We start from the raw sequence: 19,633 nt of genomic DNA, 5'->3' as shown, positions 1-19,633 counted from the left end.
CAGTGAAGTTATAATATCTATTGAGTGACTGATTGTAGCTTTCTGAAACTGCATATTTACTAGTCGTCATACCAATTGTGGATATTCATTATGACATTGTTACTAGTAACGATGCATTTTTGGATATTATGGATATCTCGGGGTTTTTTTTTTTTTTTGCAATGCAAACATGGACATTGATCAAAATCAATGCAATACACTTTGCCCCAAGACGAATGATGTGGATATCTGAGATGACAATTGTGGATAAGAATAATAATATTATGGACATCATCGGAAATGTCCCTTCTGACCAAGCACAATTGAATAACAGATATCCAGTCTATCTATAGTTAATAATTAATTGTTATGGCTGTCTACGCATATGTACTTACAGACATGATAGTGGCTCTATTCAACGTTAAACCTGCTCGCCACAGGCTGCAGCCCTGAAGTCACTTTCACAGCACATGTCCACAGTGATAAATGCATAAAACGGTGATAAAGCTGTGATAAAGCTGTGTAAGTGGATCACCTGCACGGGTCAGATGGGCGGTTAGCTCTGTGGTACTCGGCTGCTCTGACGTCGAGCACGCTATCTGACGTCACCGTGGGAGTGTTCCACCATCGGGAGAAATGAATGGTCATCAACACAATCCTCTCAGCGCCCATGTAAGTCGAAGCCAGCAAAACACACATTTTACGAACTGGTCTGTGGTGGATATGTGTTTCCATGTGCTGTTATCCGCTCCGCACAGGGGTTACGGTTGATTAACGCTGTTTATCCTTTTGTCGCTGCCGCCTGGCGAGCTGCCCGGCGCGCCTGTAGCTAACCGCGGCTGCAGCCGGAGCGGTGTTTTTTAGCTACACAGTCTAGCCAAGCGGCTAACTGACAGGCTGAGTGGCCAGGCGGCCAGTATGCGCCTGTTTTGCCACCCAGGATAGTCTGCATGGGCGATGACAAGTGTATTTACATGTGAGTAATTACGAATAGCGAATTAAAGCTTTGGCTGTAGAGACGATTTGTGCAGGTTGAACTTTGGAGACAACACCCAGGCCGGATGCGATGATATTCTCACCGCGGTCGACCTGCTAAACGGTTTTAACGAGCGTTACTTACAGCTGACTGAACATTTCTGACTTTATCCTCAGTTAGCTGACCACTGGTCGTTATGCACACAAAAAAAATGGGGGACTGAAATGTAAACCTACACTGTAGACACTGTAGGACTAAATACGCCACCATGAAATACAAGACACCAAGGTGTGATTAAGAAAGCCTAGTGGGAGTGTGTGACAGATGGCTACCCAATACCTCCAGTCTAAAAACACCCGGTGCGTTTGAGCTGTTCACACCTGCGAGGGCCGTTACATGATGGGTTTTGTAAAATGGAGTTTCATTTTAATGGTTAATGCTATATTTGGAGATACAAACAGGTGCCACAGTGGTCATGACTCGTGATTCAACACCTCGATCAATAACGTGACATTTAGGTATGACAGAAAGTTGGTTATACATTAATCAGGTTGAGATGGAGGGATTAATTGATTTTAATTGTACCACTTAACTGGCTATGTGGTGATCAATAACCCTCCATGATCCTGGTGTAGAAATATTCCTTTAATCTGTTTTAAACTGGTGAGATTTACTCTACAGTAATCTACTGGGAAGCTTCTCACGCATGTGTATCACTTTACATGGTGGCCACTATCAGATATTTTCATTCAAATCAGTAATGTTAGGGTTGACAGTTTGAAGCACATGAGCAGAGCTGTGATCAGATCAAGATTACCCACTGTCCTCTAACCTAGCAGCATGCATAATGTGTAACACATGGCCTGCTATGTATCAAAACATGTTATAAAGTAACATTAACTGCTCGGATGATGAAAAGGGTTAAATGTTGTGGTTGTATTGCCCTGGAAAGCCATGGGAGCAAGGGCACTGTACAAGGGAGCTCATGATGCTTCAGTGTAAATTTAAACATACATTTTGTCCTCAGGTAACCAGGCGGGCGGTTGCTAACTTACTTCACACTGTAAACATTTACTCCGGGGTGATAAAGGCACATGTTAGGCATGCTAACCTCTGGCTAGCTGTGATGAATGCTTAACATCCAGCATAAAGCAACATGAACACTGTGACCTCGCCCCGCACAGCAGCACCGGTGTGCACTGTGAAGTAAAATGAGCGCCCTCCAGTGCACCACGTTAGCTTGCACTGCTAGCAGCAAGAGGAGCAGACGAGCCATCAAAACGGGGACAGGGATGTGTTCTGACTTTATCTGCCACAACGGTGAGCACCACCCTGTGATAAAACATTAATGTAGCCTGACGTTTTCAGTAAATATATCCTATTGCTGTGTATTTTATTGGCCGGGCCTGCGAGCGATGGCTAGCAAGCTGCTAATTCCATCCTCTTCTTATCTCTAGCTAACGTTAAACCGTTGGGCTCAGACTATTTGCAGTAACTTAATAACGTTACTCATAAATACGCCATTGTGTTTGTGTATTGTTTCACTCTATCGCAGCGTCTGCTTTTTAAATTTCCAGTCAGACGCGTTACTACTGTTACCTTACATGTAATGACACCAAATGCACCTGTAACCTATCGAGTGATTTAATTAAGTAACGCAAGCTCTGTGCTGGAAATGAGCTCTAACGTTGGTGTTTTGATGAAAGTTTTTGTTCCACGTTATAGTCTAGTAGAAAGGAAACTTTATTGTTAGGCCTCAAGGTGTTATTACTGAAGCGGTGGTGATGATCTCATCGGATTGCACGGATGACTGTATTCTTGCTGAGAGCTCTGTTTGTGTCCTGTACATTGTTGTATTTACCACTTGTTGTTGTTTATTTGTCATGTTGAATTGTTGTATCTCAGCTGTGGCTCTAAAAGACAGTAAATGGTTCATGTCCTGCAGATTTTCTCTAGAGGCTATCTTGCACTATTAATTAACATTACACAATTAATTAAGCTAAAAGGCCTGGGAGGCCTGTGCTGTACAAAATTAAAACACGTGTTTTTCATTTTACCATCCTAGATATGAACCTCCAGACTTGTATGAGCTGCTTGAGGAAAATAAAAATGCCTTCACTGGTTTGTTTGGCTGGAGTGATCTCTTCAGGTTACACTGGGCTGCATTATAGGGACAGTCTGTGGGTTATTTCATCGTGTGAATGTAGGAGCGACATCTAACACTATGGTGCATGAACATAATGAATATTAAGTTGTGACTGAACCCATAGTCCATATCAGGGAAATATCTAAAGATACCCGCTTGGTTTTTTTCAGATTAACCCTATAGCTCCCCAAACAGCACAGATTCTAATTTATTATTGCTTTATAAAGTTGTTATGGTTAACATATTGGGTAGTAGTTGCCTAATTACACCTTTGGTGGACATAATCATTTATTTCGATTGGCATTTCAGTGCACTTGATGAGTATAAGTCCAATATTCACTCTACTTTTAGCTCTGTTTTGGTCTGCACCAGCTCCTGATAACAATATTATATCTCGGTTTTAGGTTTCAGTATGCTTTGCAGGCTGTTTACTGTAGATCTCAGATCTGTCAGATTTCTCATCTTGAACTGATGTCGTGATGTTGAGGCTGCTGCAGTTTTTGGAGCTGGGCGCCACAGTTGCTCTTCACTGACTGCAAAACTTTAGGGCATGATGGGAAATGCGTCGCTTCCACTCATATATAAGTGCTGTTTGGTTGAGATACTGGATAAAGAACAAGATGTTTTACAGAAACGTGTCCTTTATCCGATGGAATGATTTGATTACAATCTGTGATTGCTCTAGTCTACAATGTGAATATTACTTATTTAATTCCTTGAGTATCATGGAGCGGACACAAAACCATTGGGACATAAGGAATCTAAAAATAACATCTGATGAGAAGCCCTGACTGTCTAAATATATGATTGGCCTGTTTATCTGCTTTCCTCTCCCTGTTTGTTTCAGCTATTGATTGATGTTTTGAATGTATTTAGGTTGAGGGGGCCAGGCCAAGCAATTAAGTTTGGGCAGCTGATATATAGAGCAGCAAATTGATGTGATGGCTGCCTCATACAAGTCTCTAGCCTCATCTATCTAAATTTTCACAGAAAATACTTAAATTAATTCTGAGGTTAAACCTTAAATGCTGTTGTAATGATCTCAGGTAGCTTATATAGCCTTTCAGTAGACTACCATGTCATACAGAAGAGTACAAGGTGAATAACATTGCTCAACAGTGCGACATAGACTTTGTTGGTGCAGCATTACGGCTTTATAATTTGTATACACAACATATTTGTGAGAAAGACGTCTCCTGTGTGTCTGAAGTTGTCTTTCACAGCGAACTGTTTCTCATGCTGTCCTGCCTCTTTTGTTTCTGTTTTTCTTTGCAGCATGTGATTTTTCTAAATGTCCATGGAAACAGCTGACTAAAGGTCGACAGCTACCGCATCAGATTTCCATTTGTAACAATTATCCAGAGGAAGCAGTGCTGGAAATTTGCTTGGATTATACCTTTTCCTGTGTTAATAGATCCACAAATCATCTGCTGATGACCACACCTGAAGGTATGTTTTTTTGCACTGGGACTCCTGCTGAGTTGTGTGTACCTCTGTTGTAATTGAAGCTAACAGTTTTGTTTTTTACAGATCTTTCAGTACTATTATCAAGGGATTGACCGACATGGTTTTTTCAGGGCCAATACCAACACCGCTTATTAGTAATCAAGGTAACCAATATTTGGAACCAATATACATTTACAGTAAGATGATAAAATCTTGTGTATTTCCATTTTCTCATTTTCTGCTACTTAATACTTCTACCACACTACATTTATTTAAATAACTTTAGTTACTAGTTACTTTTCAGATTCAAATTATTCAGTGTTGATTGTAACCAATCAGATAGTGCTGTGGGCAGGCCATTGAGTGAGACCACAGACTGGTGACCAGGACAGAGAAAGAACGCTGCATCAGAACCATCATAATGCATTTCAAATGTGTTTTTGGCAATCTGACACAAAAAACACACATTACATCTGAAATTAATGAGTGTTAATCTAAGTGATGCAGATGTAGGACTACTGGAATAATGCATGTACGCCTATGCTGTAGCAGTGACTACTTAAATGTTTCTTTGACACGAGTAGATGCTTAAACGCTGCTAGACGTGCACAACGCTCAGTAGATGGTGTGACCTTGCAGCACTGCATGCACTGAGAGTGATAGGCGAGTGTTGGCTGACCCACTTCAAAGAGAACACTTTGCCCTCAGCCTAGAGGAGTCGGGTGCCATTGTATTTTCATCGTAGATGAAGGATACAGTTCCATGTCTGTGTGGGAGTTTCTGCTCCAGTGTCTTGTCTTGACTTTAGAGCTTACGGAGCGCGTGTTACACTGAATTGCTGAGTGGCTAAGTCAGATTCATGTGGCTGAAGAAAATGTTTTTTCATACAAGATCAGAGGCATCCATAGAAGAAGCTTAGTGTTTAATCAGTTAGTTATAAAGGTTATATAATAATTGATAGATAACATTATATGACATGTATATCAGAGGGCCAGTAAGTGGGGAGGGAAGCTTCAAGAATATAATCTATTGATGATTTACTTTGTTTTGAGTAATGAGGGAAATGAGCGACAGCAGTAAGTGAACACGGTTTAAACATGAAGCAGCCTTTGTTTAAGCGTGTTGATCAGAAAGAATTGGCAAAGATTTGCTTTTCATTATTGTACCATTCACTACCACCTACCCTTCAACAAAGCTTTCTTATCCAACACTGCAGATGTAACAGCAGGGCCAGCAGTAATGAGTCACTGTGTATCACTAATGCTGCATTTCATAGAGTTTTTGGTGCTAGATTGTGCTGCTGGCTTGTTAAGTGATACTTTATATCTCTGCTGACTCGAGGAATCATTTTTCTGTTTGTCTGCAATATAATCCATGTACTACATAGTCAGAGCCATCACTTTAGGCTCTTTGGAGAAACACGCTTCTCAGAATGCCTTGTAAAACAGCCTGTCAAGGTGCGCACAGGAGGAGGAAAGGACTGGAAACTTACTGTTGTGAAATAATATTCATTTTTTCTCTTTATGACAAATGCGAGAGCTACAGTTGACAATATACTAAAGAACTACATATAAATGCTTCGTAGTGGGTGTAATTCAGGTTTAATTTAGCAATATGTGAATACATAAATTCAAATGCATGCACTGGAAACAAATCAGACCTTTCAAATTATGCTGTGCTGTAGGGATGTGCATGGCTAGTTGATTAAACGTGTCTCTCTCACTCGATGGCACCAGAAATGCAAGTTGGTTAAAACTATTATTTTATCAATGTACACATTTAAATTACAGCGGCAGCTTGCAATGTGTTCACCTTGTGAGTCTGTGTGTATCATCATGACAAAATGTGGTCCCGGAAACACCTTTTGTAGTGGGACCTAACACAGAAGCAGTTTTGGGGGCTTTGCCAGGTGTTTATATGTCTGTCTGTCTGTGGACGTGCTTCAGAGGTATGTAGTTGAGATCAAAATAAAGGCTGAGTTTGAGGATGGCCGTGGTTGGACTCATTAGTACTGGGTACTAATCTAATAATGTAATAATATCTACTGAGTACTCATGGGCTGGAATGTGAGCATGTTGACAGGCGTTGTGGCTGGGGTTGCAACGGTATGAGATAACCATCTGAGAAAATTTCACGGTTAAGGTACGCAATATTACACAGATGATATTATCATTATTAGTTACATTGACCTGCAAAGGAATTAAAACAGATTTTTTAACTTTCTATTACTATTACCTGTATTACTATTACTTTCTATTTACCATTCATTTTCACACCATGGTATACCTTGAAACCTGCAACCCTAGTCATGGCTGGTGTGATCCAATTGCAAGATGTTCTCTAGTTGAAGATCGTGATGACTGTTTTCAAATGGCTCTAATATGATATATTATTTTGGACGATTTTTAACCTAAATTGTGCTCAATAGGAAGTCGAGGCTGAAGTTTAAACTTCCTTTTAGATGTCAGGTGATTTAGTGGTTCGCAACATCCCAACTTTACTGTTCTTGTGCACTGCAACCAGGGACAGCCAGTGCTTTGGTCTTGATTCCTTGTGCTTCAACCATGCCGAGGCAGTGTTCAAGCATACCCATTTCAAATGCCAGGGAACAGGCACGCCCTTATCTGGGTCTGCTTGAACACTGAAGTTGATTCAAGTGATCAATTTCATCAGTTAAAATGTTGTTTTTTTAAATCCTTCAATAATAACTGTGCAAATCTGCAATTATAAACACACAGAACAATTGAGTACAGAACTAAGGCTGACATTTAGGTTTGGGGTTTAGGTTTTAGGAATGATTTGGCCATAAACTAGACTGTGGCAAATATAAACGGATGCTGTAAAACATTTTTTAAACTCATGTCCATTTGGACAAATTGGAAAAATAGTTCAAGGATGGTGTGCACATTTGCTGGCTCGTTGGAGAAAAGGAGGACAGGAGGGCTCTTTCTAGGCTAACGTCCCCCCACTCCCCCTGTATGTGCTACAGATGAGTCGCGCAGTGACAGCTCCTTTGAGCAGTGTTCATGCCTTGTTTTGATGTTTGGTTCTGTGTAGAAGTAGTATTATTGTATTGAACAGTGTCTGGAGCTGCAGTCATGTTAATGTTGTCATTTCATGTGTGCTAGTCCATTAGGGTTGGATAATTTCTACTCGTCAGCATGTTAGAAGCTTTTAACGCTCATCTGGTGCAGCATTCCTTTACACATCCATTATGACCAGTTATGACTGAGTGAGTGAAAAGTTTGTGTGCAAGTCTGTTTATTTCTGCATGGTGCTGCAGTATGCGTAGTCTGGAACCCTTTTCCTCTCTGCCGTATGGAGCATATTATATATGTTTTTTTTTCTTTTTATTTCTGCTTCATTTAGCCAATCCTGCGTTGTGAGTCAGTAGAGGAGAAGCGGGGCTGATGGTAAGCTCTTTGTCACACTCTATCTCACCTCCTCTCTCTTGGTTTCTTTCTCACTGTCTCATTACATGATGGTAAAGAATTTTTATATAACCTGTCATCTGAGAGCCACAGAGCTGGATTGGACCTTTTACATTGCAGGATTTAGCCTTGTTATAAGATGAGATGCAAAAGAGGAGACTGCCATGGATCGTTGAACTCCTTAATCAGTTGAGAATTAGATCACTATCTCTATCCATTTAGTATTTCATTTGCGTTTTTTTTTTCACACTCTGTAGTCTCTTTGTTAGCTTCATCTGGGCACTCTTAATTATGTTGATTATTGATTTCCATAATGAATGCTTTCTGAAATGTAATCATGAGAGCTTTTGTACAGTTGGGCTTGAATGCCCAGAAATAAACAATGGAGAGTGATTTTAGAAACAGCCAAAGGTCGTGCTGTATAACAGACTTTGACATTTCAGAAACTGTTCTGTTTATTTTGTAGACTTTATGTTTTTGCATTACTGGGTTGGCACTATCAGATATGCCTCATGCTGTTTTCCATCAGCAAAGAGAACATTTAGAAGCTTTTTTTCCAATCATGAATTGTTTGCAAAAAGATTATTTTTGGACAAAATGAACAAGAAACCTTCTTCTATTAAACTGCAAAAAAGTGGTCATGTCTGTGTCAACCCAGTTAATGTAGCTTGTCGTTGTTTTATATTCTGCTTATTATGTTCATCACTCACTGCTGCATGTCATAATCCATTTTATTTTCCTTTTGTGGTAGACAAGCATGACATTGAGCCAAGCCACAGATGCATGCGCACTCAAAAGGCCCAACTGAGCGCCAACCCCTCTGCTCCCCGGCTTTCAACCAGTCGCTCAGAGGGGGGGGGTGTTGACGGGGCGTAGCTAGTCCCCTGCACCCCCTAGTAGAAACTGGAGGTCTCTGATGGATCAGGGTAGTAGTGAGCTGAGTCCAGAGGAGCCGGACGCGGGAGGCCGAGCGGAGACGGAGGTCGGCAGGAGGGCGTCGGAGTCAGAGCACGGCTTGTCCAAAATCACCCATAATGCCCTGGAGAACATGGGAGCGTTGGGCCATGGCCTGAAGCACTTCTTCCAGCCACAGCGCCGACGCTCCTCCGTTTCCCCACATGACTCCGTCTCTACCTGCGCAGGCGCCCCTCCCTCCGAACCCACTGAAGTAGGGTCAGAAGTAGGGGATGCTCCTGCCTCCTCGGCCCTCCCTTTGGATTCTGACAACCTTGCCGCTTCCGTCCCTCCCGCAGCTCTGAGCCGCGTTCTGCAGCAGATTCGAGCTGCTCCACCGATGATGAAGAGAGGCACCAGCCTGCAGAGCCGCCGCAGCAAGGTGGGGGGCCCCGGGGATCCTCCCCAGAAAGGTAGCCCACAGATCCACAGACGCAGCACCCATGAGGCCCTGCTGCAGGCTGGACGCCCACGCTCCTCCTCGACCACAGATACACCCAGCAGCCCAGCCCTGGCTGACATGCTGCTAACATCTGGTTACCACTCAACTGAGGAGCCTGATAAGGTGAGCGTCTCAGTTCTTTCAAGTAGTCCAGGTGAAAAATTAAACATTGGTCATGCATCAGTACATTCTCTATGGAGAAGGAAGACATTCCAGTCTGGATGAAAGTGATGCACAGAGAGGTTTTTGATATAAGTTACATTGGCATTGACCTAGAGCAAGTGCACAAGCTTTTTACCTTAGTGGGCCAAAACTGAAATTTAATGGTGGGCCAAAGGCCAAAAGCGAATGCCTAATCTAGTGTATTGTTAAATGCAAAATGGTATGAGGATCCCAGTTAAGTGTCACTCTGCTTGCCATGCTTAGATTAAGAGAAAAAAAAAAATTACATATTCAAAGAGCATTTTTACCTCACAACAAACAAAACTGCATAAACAGCTATTTATATAATATTTTTCGGATTAATTATTTATTTATTTTTCACTAGAAACATCTGTCAGGCCAAATCCAACTTTATGGTGGGCCAGTTATGGCCTGCAGGCCCCACTTTGGGCAGCACTGGTGGAGGATAAAAACAAAATCACTTGCTTTTCCCCTCACATTCCTCCGACGAGTCATAACAGACAGACATGATACACACTGCTGGAATCTGTGTGACTTGCACTTTACAGCGTATTATCTGTCTGTCTGTCACAGATAACATTTACTTAAAGGGTAACTGCACCAATTTTTAACATTAAAGTGTGTTTAAAGGTTTTGAGAGTACAGCATATGTGGGAAAAGTAGTATAAAGCCTTTTATAGATAATAAAGTACCAGAGATATTATCTTTTTTTATTCCATACATTTTTCTTCCTTTTCAAAACCCGGTGTCTACATTACCCACAATGAAACTCAACCACAGAGTGACATCACTGGAGGCAGTTTATCAGATTACATGCAGCCTCCTCTGGAGCCACAAAAGGCTTTATACCCCCTATTTCACAGTTTCCCTTTGGAAATTACAAGAGGCATCTTTTTTTCCTAGGATTTTTAAACTTGCCACGGATTCATCAGGTTCTCTTCAGTATCAAAAGTAATCCAGTATCTGTAGTCTGCACACTGAGGGTTCAGGAACTGCTAAAAAGCTAACGCAGTATCAATTTCCAAGATGCAAATTTGCCAAACGGTATATAAATGTAGTTCAATAACTAGGCTCAAGGTATTGCCAACAGTTAACTCACTAACTCCATGGCAACATGTTTTTGTTTTTTTTGTATCCTCCAAAGCATTGATGGAAGGAGCTGTAACTGCATAACTTGTTCCAAATATTATTAAGAAAAACAAAAACGGTAGCTATGACTAAATCTATGAATTTTTGATTTTCCTTACTGCACTCAGTAAATTTGTATTAATTATTCATAACGTCCCGTCAGCATTATGTCCCTGGAACACTGACAGTCTCCTCAATTCAAATGCATTCGCTGGGTTGAAAACCTGTTGACACAATTCACATATCTTTTTTCATAGAATCTGTCCTTGAGCAAATTTATTATTCATAGAAATGCTGGCTTCAGGACATAAAACATTCAGATTCAAATTGCAATACAAAGAGACACTATGCACTCAAGAGGAAACAAATGCTGCATATTTGTTTGCAACCCGGCTGTAAAAATAAAAGATAAATGGAGTCATGCATAAATGCCAGAGAAATGTGAGAGAAAGCCAAAACTAAGTGAATTGTGCAAACGTGTTAAAAGGCTGTTAATGGCTTAGATGTGCCTGGATGAACCGGTGAATGGGGAGATGAGCTGTCAGCGGTGGAAGGTCAGAGATTGCCTTTGAGTGGTTGGTCACTATGTGCTTTAAGCCCTTCTAAATTTAGCCTGTGCTGTCACTGAGAGTACTTCAGGTCAGAGAAGGCTTGCAGGGCCAAACAAACTCAAACTTGTGGGATGATTTTGTTGTTGAAACAATGAGGAAAAAAACAACTCTAGTGTGAAACTGTTAAAGGAGGAGGGGGTACACGTGCTGACGACATGACAGATTAAAAGCCGAAAATAAAAAATACACTTGAAACAGGTTTTTTATCAAAAAAATAGCTTCATTAACAAAAAGAAATTAGTAATTAGAGCAGGGGATAAAAAATGTTAACACACTATAGGGCCATTGAAGAAGTGGGGCTCGATGTCAGCAGTATGACAGAAGACTCTCTGGAATGACAATTCAGGAGAAAGCAGACATCGTAAGACGAGGGGCCATGTCACACTGTTTTGCAGCTCTTGGCACCTCAGTGGAGGCTGAAATTAAGCTTATAAACAGATGTCATAAGCAAGATGGAAACATTTCATCCCCCTGCTCCTGTTAATCATCTTGTGACCTGTTATTTGTGATTGGCAATGTTCAGCTGATGTTTATAAATCACCCGTGGAAATGCCTACAGTTTAACGCGGAAACAGACGACTTTTTCCCCTTCAGTGTTTCCAAGTGGCATTATTTTTGGCTCCGCTGTCGCAAAAACAAATGGATCGCAGCAACTACTAACAACACAAGAAAAAACATTTCTTTATTCATTTATTTAGTCTATAATGGAGACGTAAAAGCAGATGGAAATGGGGCCAGGCTGCCAGTCTGACTGGATCACTAGTCAGCCTTCAATTTCCCGGGAGATTTAATTTAATTGCATAGTGTAAATGGGGTTTATAGGTAACCAATCTAAATGCAGGTGGTGTCTTATAGCCTTTTCTATGTGCAATCAAACAAAGACATATGTGAACAAACTTGTCGATCACCTTACGTAATAACGCATCTATCAAATAGGTAATTTATTGGTTATGCTGGCATATAACCAGACAGCTTTGTAACAGGACTGTGAAGTTATTCATTAGCAGCTCTTAGTTATCGCCTGCCAATGTTGCAGAGTCCTCTGCTGTGTTATCTGTTTTGACCTGGCTGTTCCATCGGGCCTTGTGATGGGTAAAAATACTGGTTTCAGTATTATCACTGGAGCTGTGAGGGAAAATGAGTATTAAATAGATATGGTAAGTACTACAAACCTCTTCAGTCCCCACTTTTGAGGTTTGCCAAAATGATCACGTGATTGTTCTTTTAACACTACCATATTGTTCCAAGTATTGAGTATCCTGACTTCTTACATTTCTTTAGTTGGTGGTGGACAAAATCTAAACATCTTAAACTAAATCTTCCTGTACTGTGAGTTATCAAACAACGCTTTGTTGTTCATACTGAAGCTGGCTCAGACATACTTAACTTTCAGTTCAATAGAGTACATAAAGCTCAACAGTTTGCAGGTTTCAAAGGAGCTGGTAGCTTTTATAATGGGCCCAGTTTAGTCTGTTAATTACACAGATTTAATATTTACCGCGCCTCTTGTTGACTCATTTTGAGCCTCAAAGCAATGATGACTGTTTATGGCTTCAAGTCATTTGCACTACTGGGCTTTTTAGCTAAAGTACATCCTGAGGGTAAAATTAAAATCATTGTTAAAAACTCTCTCTCAATCCTCAGTTAACTTGGCCCATTTTTGAGACTGTGTTTCCCACAACAGTCACTGCATCTTTCCACCTTCAATCCTTGAAATGAAGCTGTGAAGTGACATTCAAAAGGGAGCTTTTTTTTTTTTAAAGGCGCCATCTGCTGTTCTGAATGAATAGTGAAGGATATATCTTCATCAAGTGCGAGATGATTCGAGATAATACAGCACAGTATTAACAGTATAAACTGATTTTAAATAGTGTTCACGTTAGATTCTATAAAGGTTCCCATTAAAAAAAAAACAAAACTCAGCACTTCAGGAAGAAAACATGATAAACACCGTTTTTTACCATTCCTTTTTTTCAACAGCTGGATCGTTATGATGGATCGGGACCTGCTGTGTCGCCCAACGCCCTCCCCTACGGTGCAGATGGATATGATGTAGTTGACAGTACTCCGGACCCCCAGCGAACGAAGCAGGCCATTGCCCAACTACAACAGAAGATCCTCAAGCTCACTGAACAAATCAAAATCGAACAAACAGCACGTGACGACAACGTGGCCGAATACCTGAAACTCGCTAATAATGCAGACAAACAGCAGAGTGCACGCATCAAACAGGTGTTTGAGAAGAAGAACCAAAAGTCAGCGCAGACCATCCAGCAACTGCAGAGGAAGCTGGAGCATTACCACCGAAAGCTTCGAGAGGTGGAGCACAACGGCATCCCTCGCCAGCCCAAAGATGTTTTCCGAGACATGCACCAGGGGCTGAAAGATGTTGGAGCCAAGGTGCGTGTTTATCTGAATACTGTAAATGTGTTTATTTAAGCTATGATGGCATAGAGGTGTGCTGTGATTGTTTGATTGTGAACAGGAAATGCGTCTATGTTTGAACCAGGTGATTGGGATTTATTTTTTCTAGTTCAGTGAAGTGACACTAATCTTTTTATATGCCATTTATATACGATTGAGAATCTGTGCTTGTTGTGGTTAGCATGCTAAAAGCCATAGGCCTGTAGTTTTAGTGTAGTAATGTTAAACACAAGTGGTTGTTGTCTCACAGTGGCGTATTGGCAATTGCCATAAGTTGAAGTTAATTAAAATCAGCTGCATAGAGTTTCAATGTACCAGCCACATAACTTAGTGATATCATTAACATCTATCAGCTGAACAGAACACTATTTTAGATCAGCAAGTTTCATTTCATCCAGTTCCTGACAACACCCTGCAGTTTCCACACAAATCACACCACACCGAGTGCTGAGAGGTAGAAATGCTTACACATAAATGACAGATGGCTCCCACAGTAGATTAATCTGTATAGTAATACAGTATATTCTTCTGGCAACTTGCATGTTATTTTTCCAATGCAGTATGTGTTTTCTATCTTAGGCCTTTAAATCAGTCGAATGAGATTTGTTTAACTGTCAGAAATGGGGATGCATTTTAACTTGATCTCCTTCATTACAGGTGACAGGTGGTCTCTCCAGTTTCTCTCAAGCCACTCACTCTGCAGCTGGAGCTGTCGTGTCCAAGCCGAGAGAAATCGCCTTTCTCCTCCGCCGCCACAAGTTTGGCAGTGATGATAACATTGCAGCCCTGAAAGATTCCTTGGATGAAACCCAGGGAGATGAAGGTGTTGGTCCTGGGGGAACGAGGGCCCTCGGGACAGGACAGTTGCAGTCCAGCCCAAATGCTAACAGTGATGAAGAATGTTCTAGTACTTCTGGCTCCGCTGGAGCCAACAGCACGACTGAAGCCCCCGGAGGACCGCCTAGCTCCAAGGGCAATACACTTGATTATGCCCAGGCCTCTGGCTTTGACGCTATACTCCATGAGATCCAAGAGCTGCGGGACAACCAAGGTCGACTTGAGGAGTCCTTTGAAAACTTGAAAGCCCACTATCAGCGGGACTACACGATGATCATGGAGGCCCTGCAAGAGGAAAGATACAGGTATCATATCATGCCCTTTGCAATGCAGTATAGTAGGTCTGTATAGTTGGGAAGAAAAAGTCCTATTTGTGATGTACCGTTGTTGTCACTATTTTGCAGGTGTGAACGTTTAGAAGAGCAGCTCAATGACTTGACAGAACTCCACCAGAATGAAATTCTGAACTTGAAACAGGAACTAGCCAGCATGGAGGAGAAGATTGCTTACCAGTCTTATGAAAGAGCGAGAGACATTCAGGTAAGCTTCGCCAAATATTAACAAAATGTTTCTGCCTCGTCATTAGATCTATTTCACCAACAGTTTTGTCTCTGACCTGTAGGAGGCGCTGGAGGCATGTCAGACGCGTATCTCCAAGATGGAGCTGCAGCAGCAGCAACAGCAGGTGGTGCAGCTCGAGGGTTTGGAGAACGCCACAGCACGGACTCTACTTGGAAAACTAATCAACGTGCTGCTAGCTGTTATGGCAGTGCTTTTGGTGTTTGTGTCCACAGTGGCCAATTGTGTCGTCCCCTTGATGAAAACACGCAGCCGCACGCTTTCTACGTTGCTCCTCGTAATCCTCCTCGCCTTCCTCTGGAGGCACTGGGATGCTATTTCAGAGTATCTGCATCACTTTCTCCTGCACCCCAGATGACCGGCTTGAGGAGGCATATTTTAATAATGAAGGGACAGGGTTTGGGGCTGATGTGTAAAAGGAGGACATTGACTCGTACAGGGAGTTGAAACTCAATAGTCCTAGCTTTTCTTCCTCTTGAGCAGCTTCTCAAAACACTCAGGAGGATTGCATCAGAGGTTTGTCACTTTATCACTTTCTGAAATGCGTTTTGAAAAGAGTAAAACAGAGAATAAGGTGGCGAAAAGGCTTGATGTTTGGTATTGATTTGCTATCATTGGTGCAATTGGGGCACAAGCACATACAGTAAAAGGGTGAACTGGGCATAGTTGAAGGAGGGGCAGAGAGAACTGCACACTTGATTTCTCTCTTCTGAGTGAATTTGTTTACATGTGGAAAACTTTTCATTGTTTCCCCACAGAAGAAATTGTAATTCAGAGTTTTATTACTTTTGAGCTGATTCAAGTGGTATTGTTTTGAAGTCACTGCTATTTTTAATACAACTGATTGATGGCTTTTTATTTTATTTTAACTGTTATGAGCCGTTCTGCTGATTTAGTTGTCCACATTCTCTTTTTGTGAGTTCTCTCTCTTCTGGTCTTGCCATTCTGGTTTTTCAGTCTGCTCTTTATTTCTCCTTTTACTTAGTCTTTTGAAATTTCAGCTTGTGTGACCAACTCTTCCTCTTCCTGCTCACTACACTCTGGAGAATGGGGTGCTTGCACATCAGCTACATTGCTCTGGAAACAGACTCGTCACTGGATCAAACAGTAGTCGATTCTCGACTTGTTTCTTTTGGATGTGTGAAGTCGGTAACACTGGTTCTGCCACAACCAGGATATTACTATCAAGAACTTTTATTTGGAGTTGCGACCCTGCCCTCTGGGCCAACTGGATCCTACTGTCCTGGTGGACTTTCCACTGCAGAAGGATAATCTATGAGAACTTAATTAACATACTTGAAGAGCGGTTAAAATGCTCAAAGACTCAGTGCTTCCGTACTGTTTCTATTAGTGACAATGAAATAGTAATACTTTTTAGTTGATTTTTTTATTTTTTAAAGACAAATAAATTTGCTGTTTTAAAAGGTGAATCTTGTGTTTGTTTTCAATGTCATCAAGCCTCCTGTATGGGTCATTGTTGGCCATATATGTAGGATGGACTGTATTAAATTGGGTAGTGGTTGTGTTCTTGCAGGTTTTATGAACGCAGTCACCAGTGTGAAGCCTCAACTTGGAGGAGACGGACCTTAATTCCCCAAAAATCTAGAAAACTTTAACAATAAAGAGTTAAAACAGACAAATTGAGGAAGTTTATGACAGTGTATAGTATCCTTCAGATGAGTCATTTTTGTGTCCTACTTGTTGCAAAGGCGAAAAATCAACCCAGTACCTAAAATGGGATGTTCACCATTAATTCCTCCAACATCTTGATACATCAGGGGGCCACCAACAGGCATTAACAGACCTGTTTCACAGCTGACATTTTCACATAGCATAGCAGGAAAGGCAGAGGTTTATTTAATGACATTAACAGTGGCTGCTTATTATTTAACGGAATTTAACCATCCATGTTATTCCACCTGTGCTTTTTCTGCTAACAAGTCAAAATGTGTGCTGTGAACAAGGTATATCCTATGAGTGCATTTGAGCCTTTTCATCAGGCCCAGTGTGTTGTGGGTAAACAAACAACTATTAGCTAACAGCTGCTACAAAGAGGAGAGTGAAGGAGAGTAGAGTGACCAACAGACAGCCCTGAGGTGAGGTCTAATCACACACAATGAGTAAAATCACCTGTGTGGATTGACTATAGGCCTACAGTACATTTTAACTAGCGTTTTGTCAACTTTTACCATTTTAAAAAGTACAAATGTGACGCCAATATCAGTGGCATCCAAACTTGAGCACTTCCTGACAGTGCTAATGTCGCCTGTTCGCTCTACGGTTGCTAAGCAACATGAAAACCTTAGCGGTCAGTGGGATGTTGGCTAGCAAACGGCTAACTGAGACACATTAGCATTTGTGTCACTGTTTACCTTGTGATTTATTTTGCGCACAATTTTGTTTACAAACTGTCGAGCACGTAGAGAACGGTGGCGTTATTGTTTACAATTAACCATTGATGTTAATAATTAGCTAGCATCTGGCCTGAAGTGAAAGAACTGATTGAATCCAAGTGGCTAACTTGATAGATGTAGCCTGTGGTTGACGTCTGGCAGGTTGGATGTCAGTCACTGAAATAGACAACCTCATTTGAAGTCAGGTATGTTAAGTATTTATACTACATCATAACTAAGTTTAAGTCACTTCACCCAAATGACAAAAATAATATTCTTACACCTCCTTCTAGTAGAAAGTGGCCATAAAGTTTTTGCATATAATTGCAGTTGAGATGTTTAAAGTCTCTGCCTCCATCCCAGAGTGATGCTCAAAATAATGAAAACACAAATATACATCCGGCAATTTTGAAAACGTCAAAACATGGCTCTCTAAACCCATTTTCAACAGTTTTAAAAGGGCTTTCTGGTAGAAATGGCTCCAATAAAACAGTTTATATCAAAGTAACAGCATCCCTCAAACCTAAAGACGTGCACTAGGTCCTGAGACTTTGGGGCCAAGGTCTGTGCTTCCCTGGTAAAAACCACATGTTAAAATATTAAGTCCTGAGATATATTATTGGATCACTTGATGAAGATGTCTCATATCACATCAAACCAATTCAGAGAAGCTTGTGATGAAAATCTCACCTGGTAGAATTGAATGTCATTTTTTTAATTCCTGCATTTCTGTGTTTAACTCCACTTGAGCATGCCCACATGTCTTTGTGTTGATTTTCATGTTACAACAGCAAAGTGGTTCAGTGGCCTGAGCAGCGTGTTAACCCAATCGTGCACATTACAGGCGACACTTTTTCGGCAGCTTGAGCTATGGGGTCGAAGCTGAGCAAAATCTATTTCCTCATCTGCAACAAGTTTGGCAGCACTGATAACACTGCAGCCGTGAACAACTTGGATGAGACCCAGGGGGATGAGGCTGTTGTCCCTGGGGGAATGTGGACACTTGGGAGAGTGCAGCCACAGTCCAGCCCAAGGTATGGCTGTGATAATGACTGTTCTGCTGCTGGTAATAGCTCTGCAGGAGCGGGACCTCCTAGCTTCAGAGACAATACCCCGGACTACACCCAGGCACATGCTTTTGATGCACTAGTCCATGAGATCCAAAAGCTCAGAGAAGACCAAAGTCAACTTGAGGAATACTTTGAAAATGTAAAAGACTCTTACCGAGACTCCACAGCTGTACTCGAGGACTTACAAGAGGGACAATACAGGTAAGATATACTAACTATAGTACTCTATGTGGTAGGAAGTAACATGTCTTGTATGTGACACTATCACTATTGTCACTATTTTGCAGGTGTGAACAGCACAGTGACTTGAGAGAACTGTACGAGAATGAGATTTTGAACGTGAAAGAAGAACTGGCCAGCATGGAGGACAAGATTGCTTACCAGTCACACAAAAGAGCAACAGATATTTATGTAAGCTTCACTGGTACCACAGACATTTTGACATGTCATAGCAAGAATATCAATATCAAATATCTGCCATGGGAAAGAGTTTAGTCATTAGAGAATCTGCACTGACAGTCTCGTCTGTGACCTGTAGGAGGTGCTGAAGACATGTCACACGCGTCTCTTCAAGCTGGAGCAGCAACAGCAGGTGGTAGAGCTTGAAGTTTTGGACAATGTCACAGCATGGACCCTCTTTGGAAAACGAATCAACTTTCTGCTGGCTGTTATGGCAGTGCTTCTAGTATGCATGTCCACTTGTGTTGTCCCCTTGATAAGAACATGCAGCTGCACACTTTCTACACTGCTTTGTGTTCTCTTCCTCTGGAGGCACTGGGATGCCATTTTAGACAATCTGCTTTACTTTGTATGCAGCAAAATGCTCTGAAAAGTGAGATGACCAATAAATTGTTGAGACTGGGCATCATAACATTGTTTAGGGTCCCACATTTCAGATCCCTCCTGATAAACATGTCATCTCAATTTGTGTCCACACACTACATCAGATTAGATTGACAGATTAGACATTAGATTGTGAAAGCCAAACAATATTCAATTCCTGTATTTCTCTTTAAATAGTGATGATTCAGTTG

At 41.5% G+C, this 19,633-nt stretch overlaps 1 protein-coding gene across 6 annotated transcripts; it reads left to right on the top strand.

The window, feature by feature from the left end:
* The first annotated feature begins 592 nt into the window (after positions 1–592).
* On the top strand, positions 593–19,462 carry tmcc1b (transmembrane and coiled-coil domain family 1b). Of its 6 annotated transcripts, none has more exons than XM_084347894.1 (12): positions 593–651; positions 4,377–4,550; positions 4,632–4,711; positions 7,917–7,960; positions 8,730–9,497; positions 13,277–13,696; positions 14,378–14,862; positions 14,962–15,097; positions 15,180–17,232; positions 18,374–18,800; positions 18,887–19,010; positions 19,138–19,462. In XM_084347894.1, the coding sequence occupies exons 5-9, from the start codon at positions 8,895–8,897 to the stop codon at positions 15,492–15,494; spliced, it is 1,959 nt and encodes a 652-aa protein (XP_084204020.1). In that variant the 5' UTR covers positions 593–651; positions 4,377–4,550; positions 4,632–4,711; positions 7,917–7,960; positions 8,730–8,894; the 3' UTR covers positions 15,495–17,232; positions 18,374–18,800; positions 18,887–19,010; positions 19,138–19,462. The 6 variants fall into 6 exon arrangements, with proteins under 6 accessions (XP_084204020.1, XP_084204018.1, XP_084204021.1 ...); XM_084347892.1 differs by lacking the exon at positions 593–651 and adding an exon at positions 2,042–2,275; XM_084347895.1 differs by lacking the exon at positions 593–651 and adding an exon at positions 2,042–2,275 and having other exon boundaries at positions 19,119–19,462.
* The last annotated feature ends 171 nt before the right edge of the window (positions 19,463–19,633 follow it).

Source organism: Pagrus pagrus (genome assembly GCF_965226575.1).
Source record: "Pagrus pagrus genome assembly, chromosome: 3".
Lineage (NCBI taxonomy): Eukaryota > Metazoa > Chordata > Actinopteri > Spariformes > Sparidae > Pagrus > Pagrus pagrus.
Note: the sequence above shows the minus strand (reverse complement) of the source record. Positions and strands in the feature narration are given on the sequence as shown.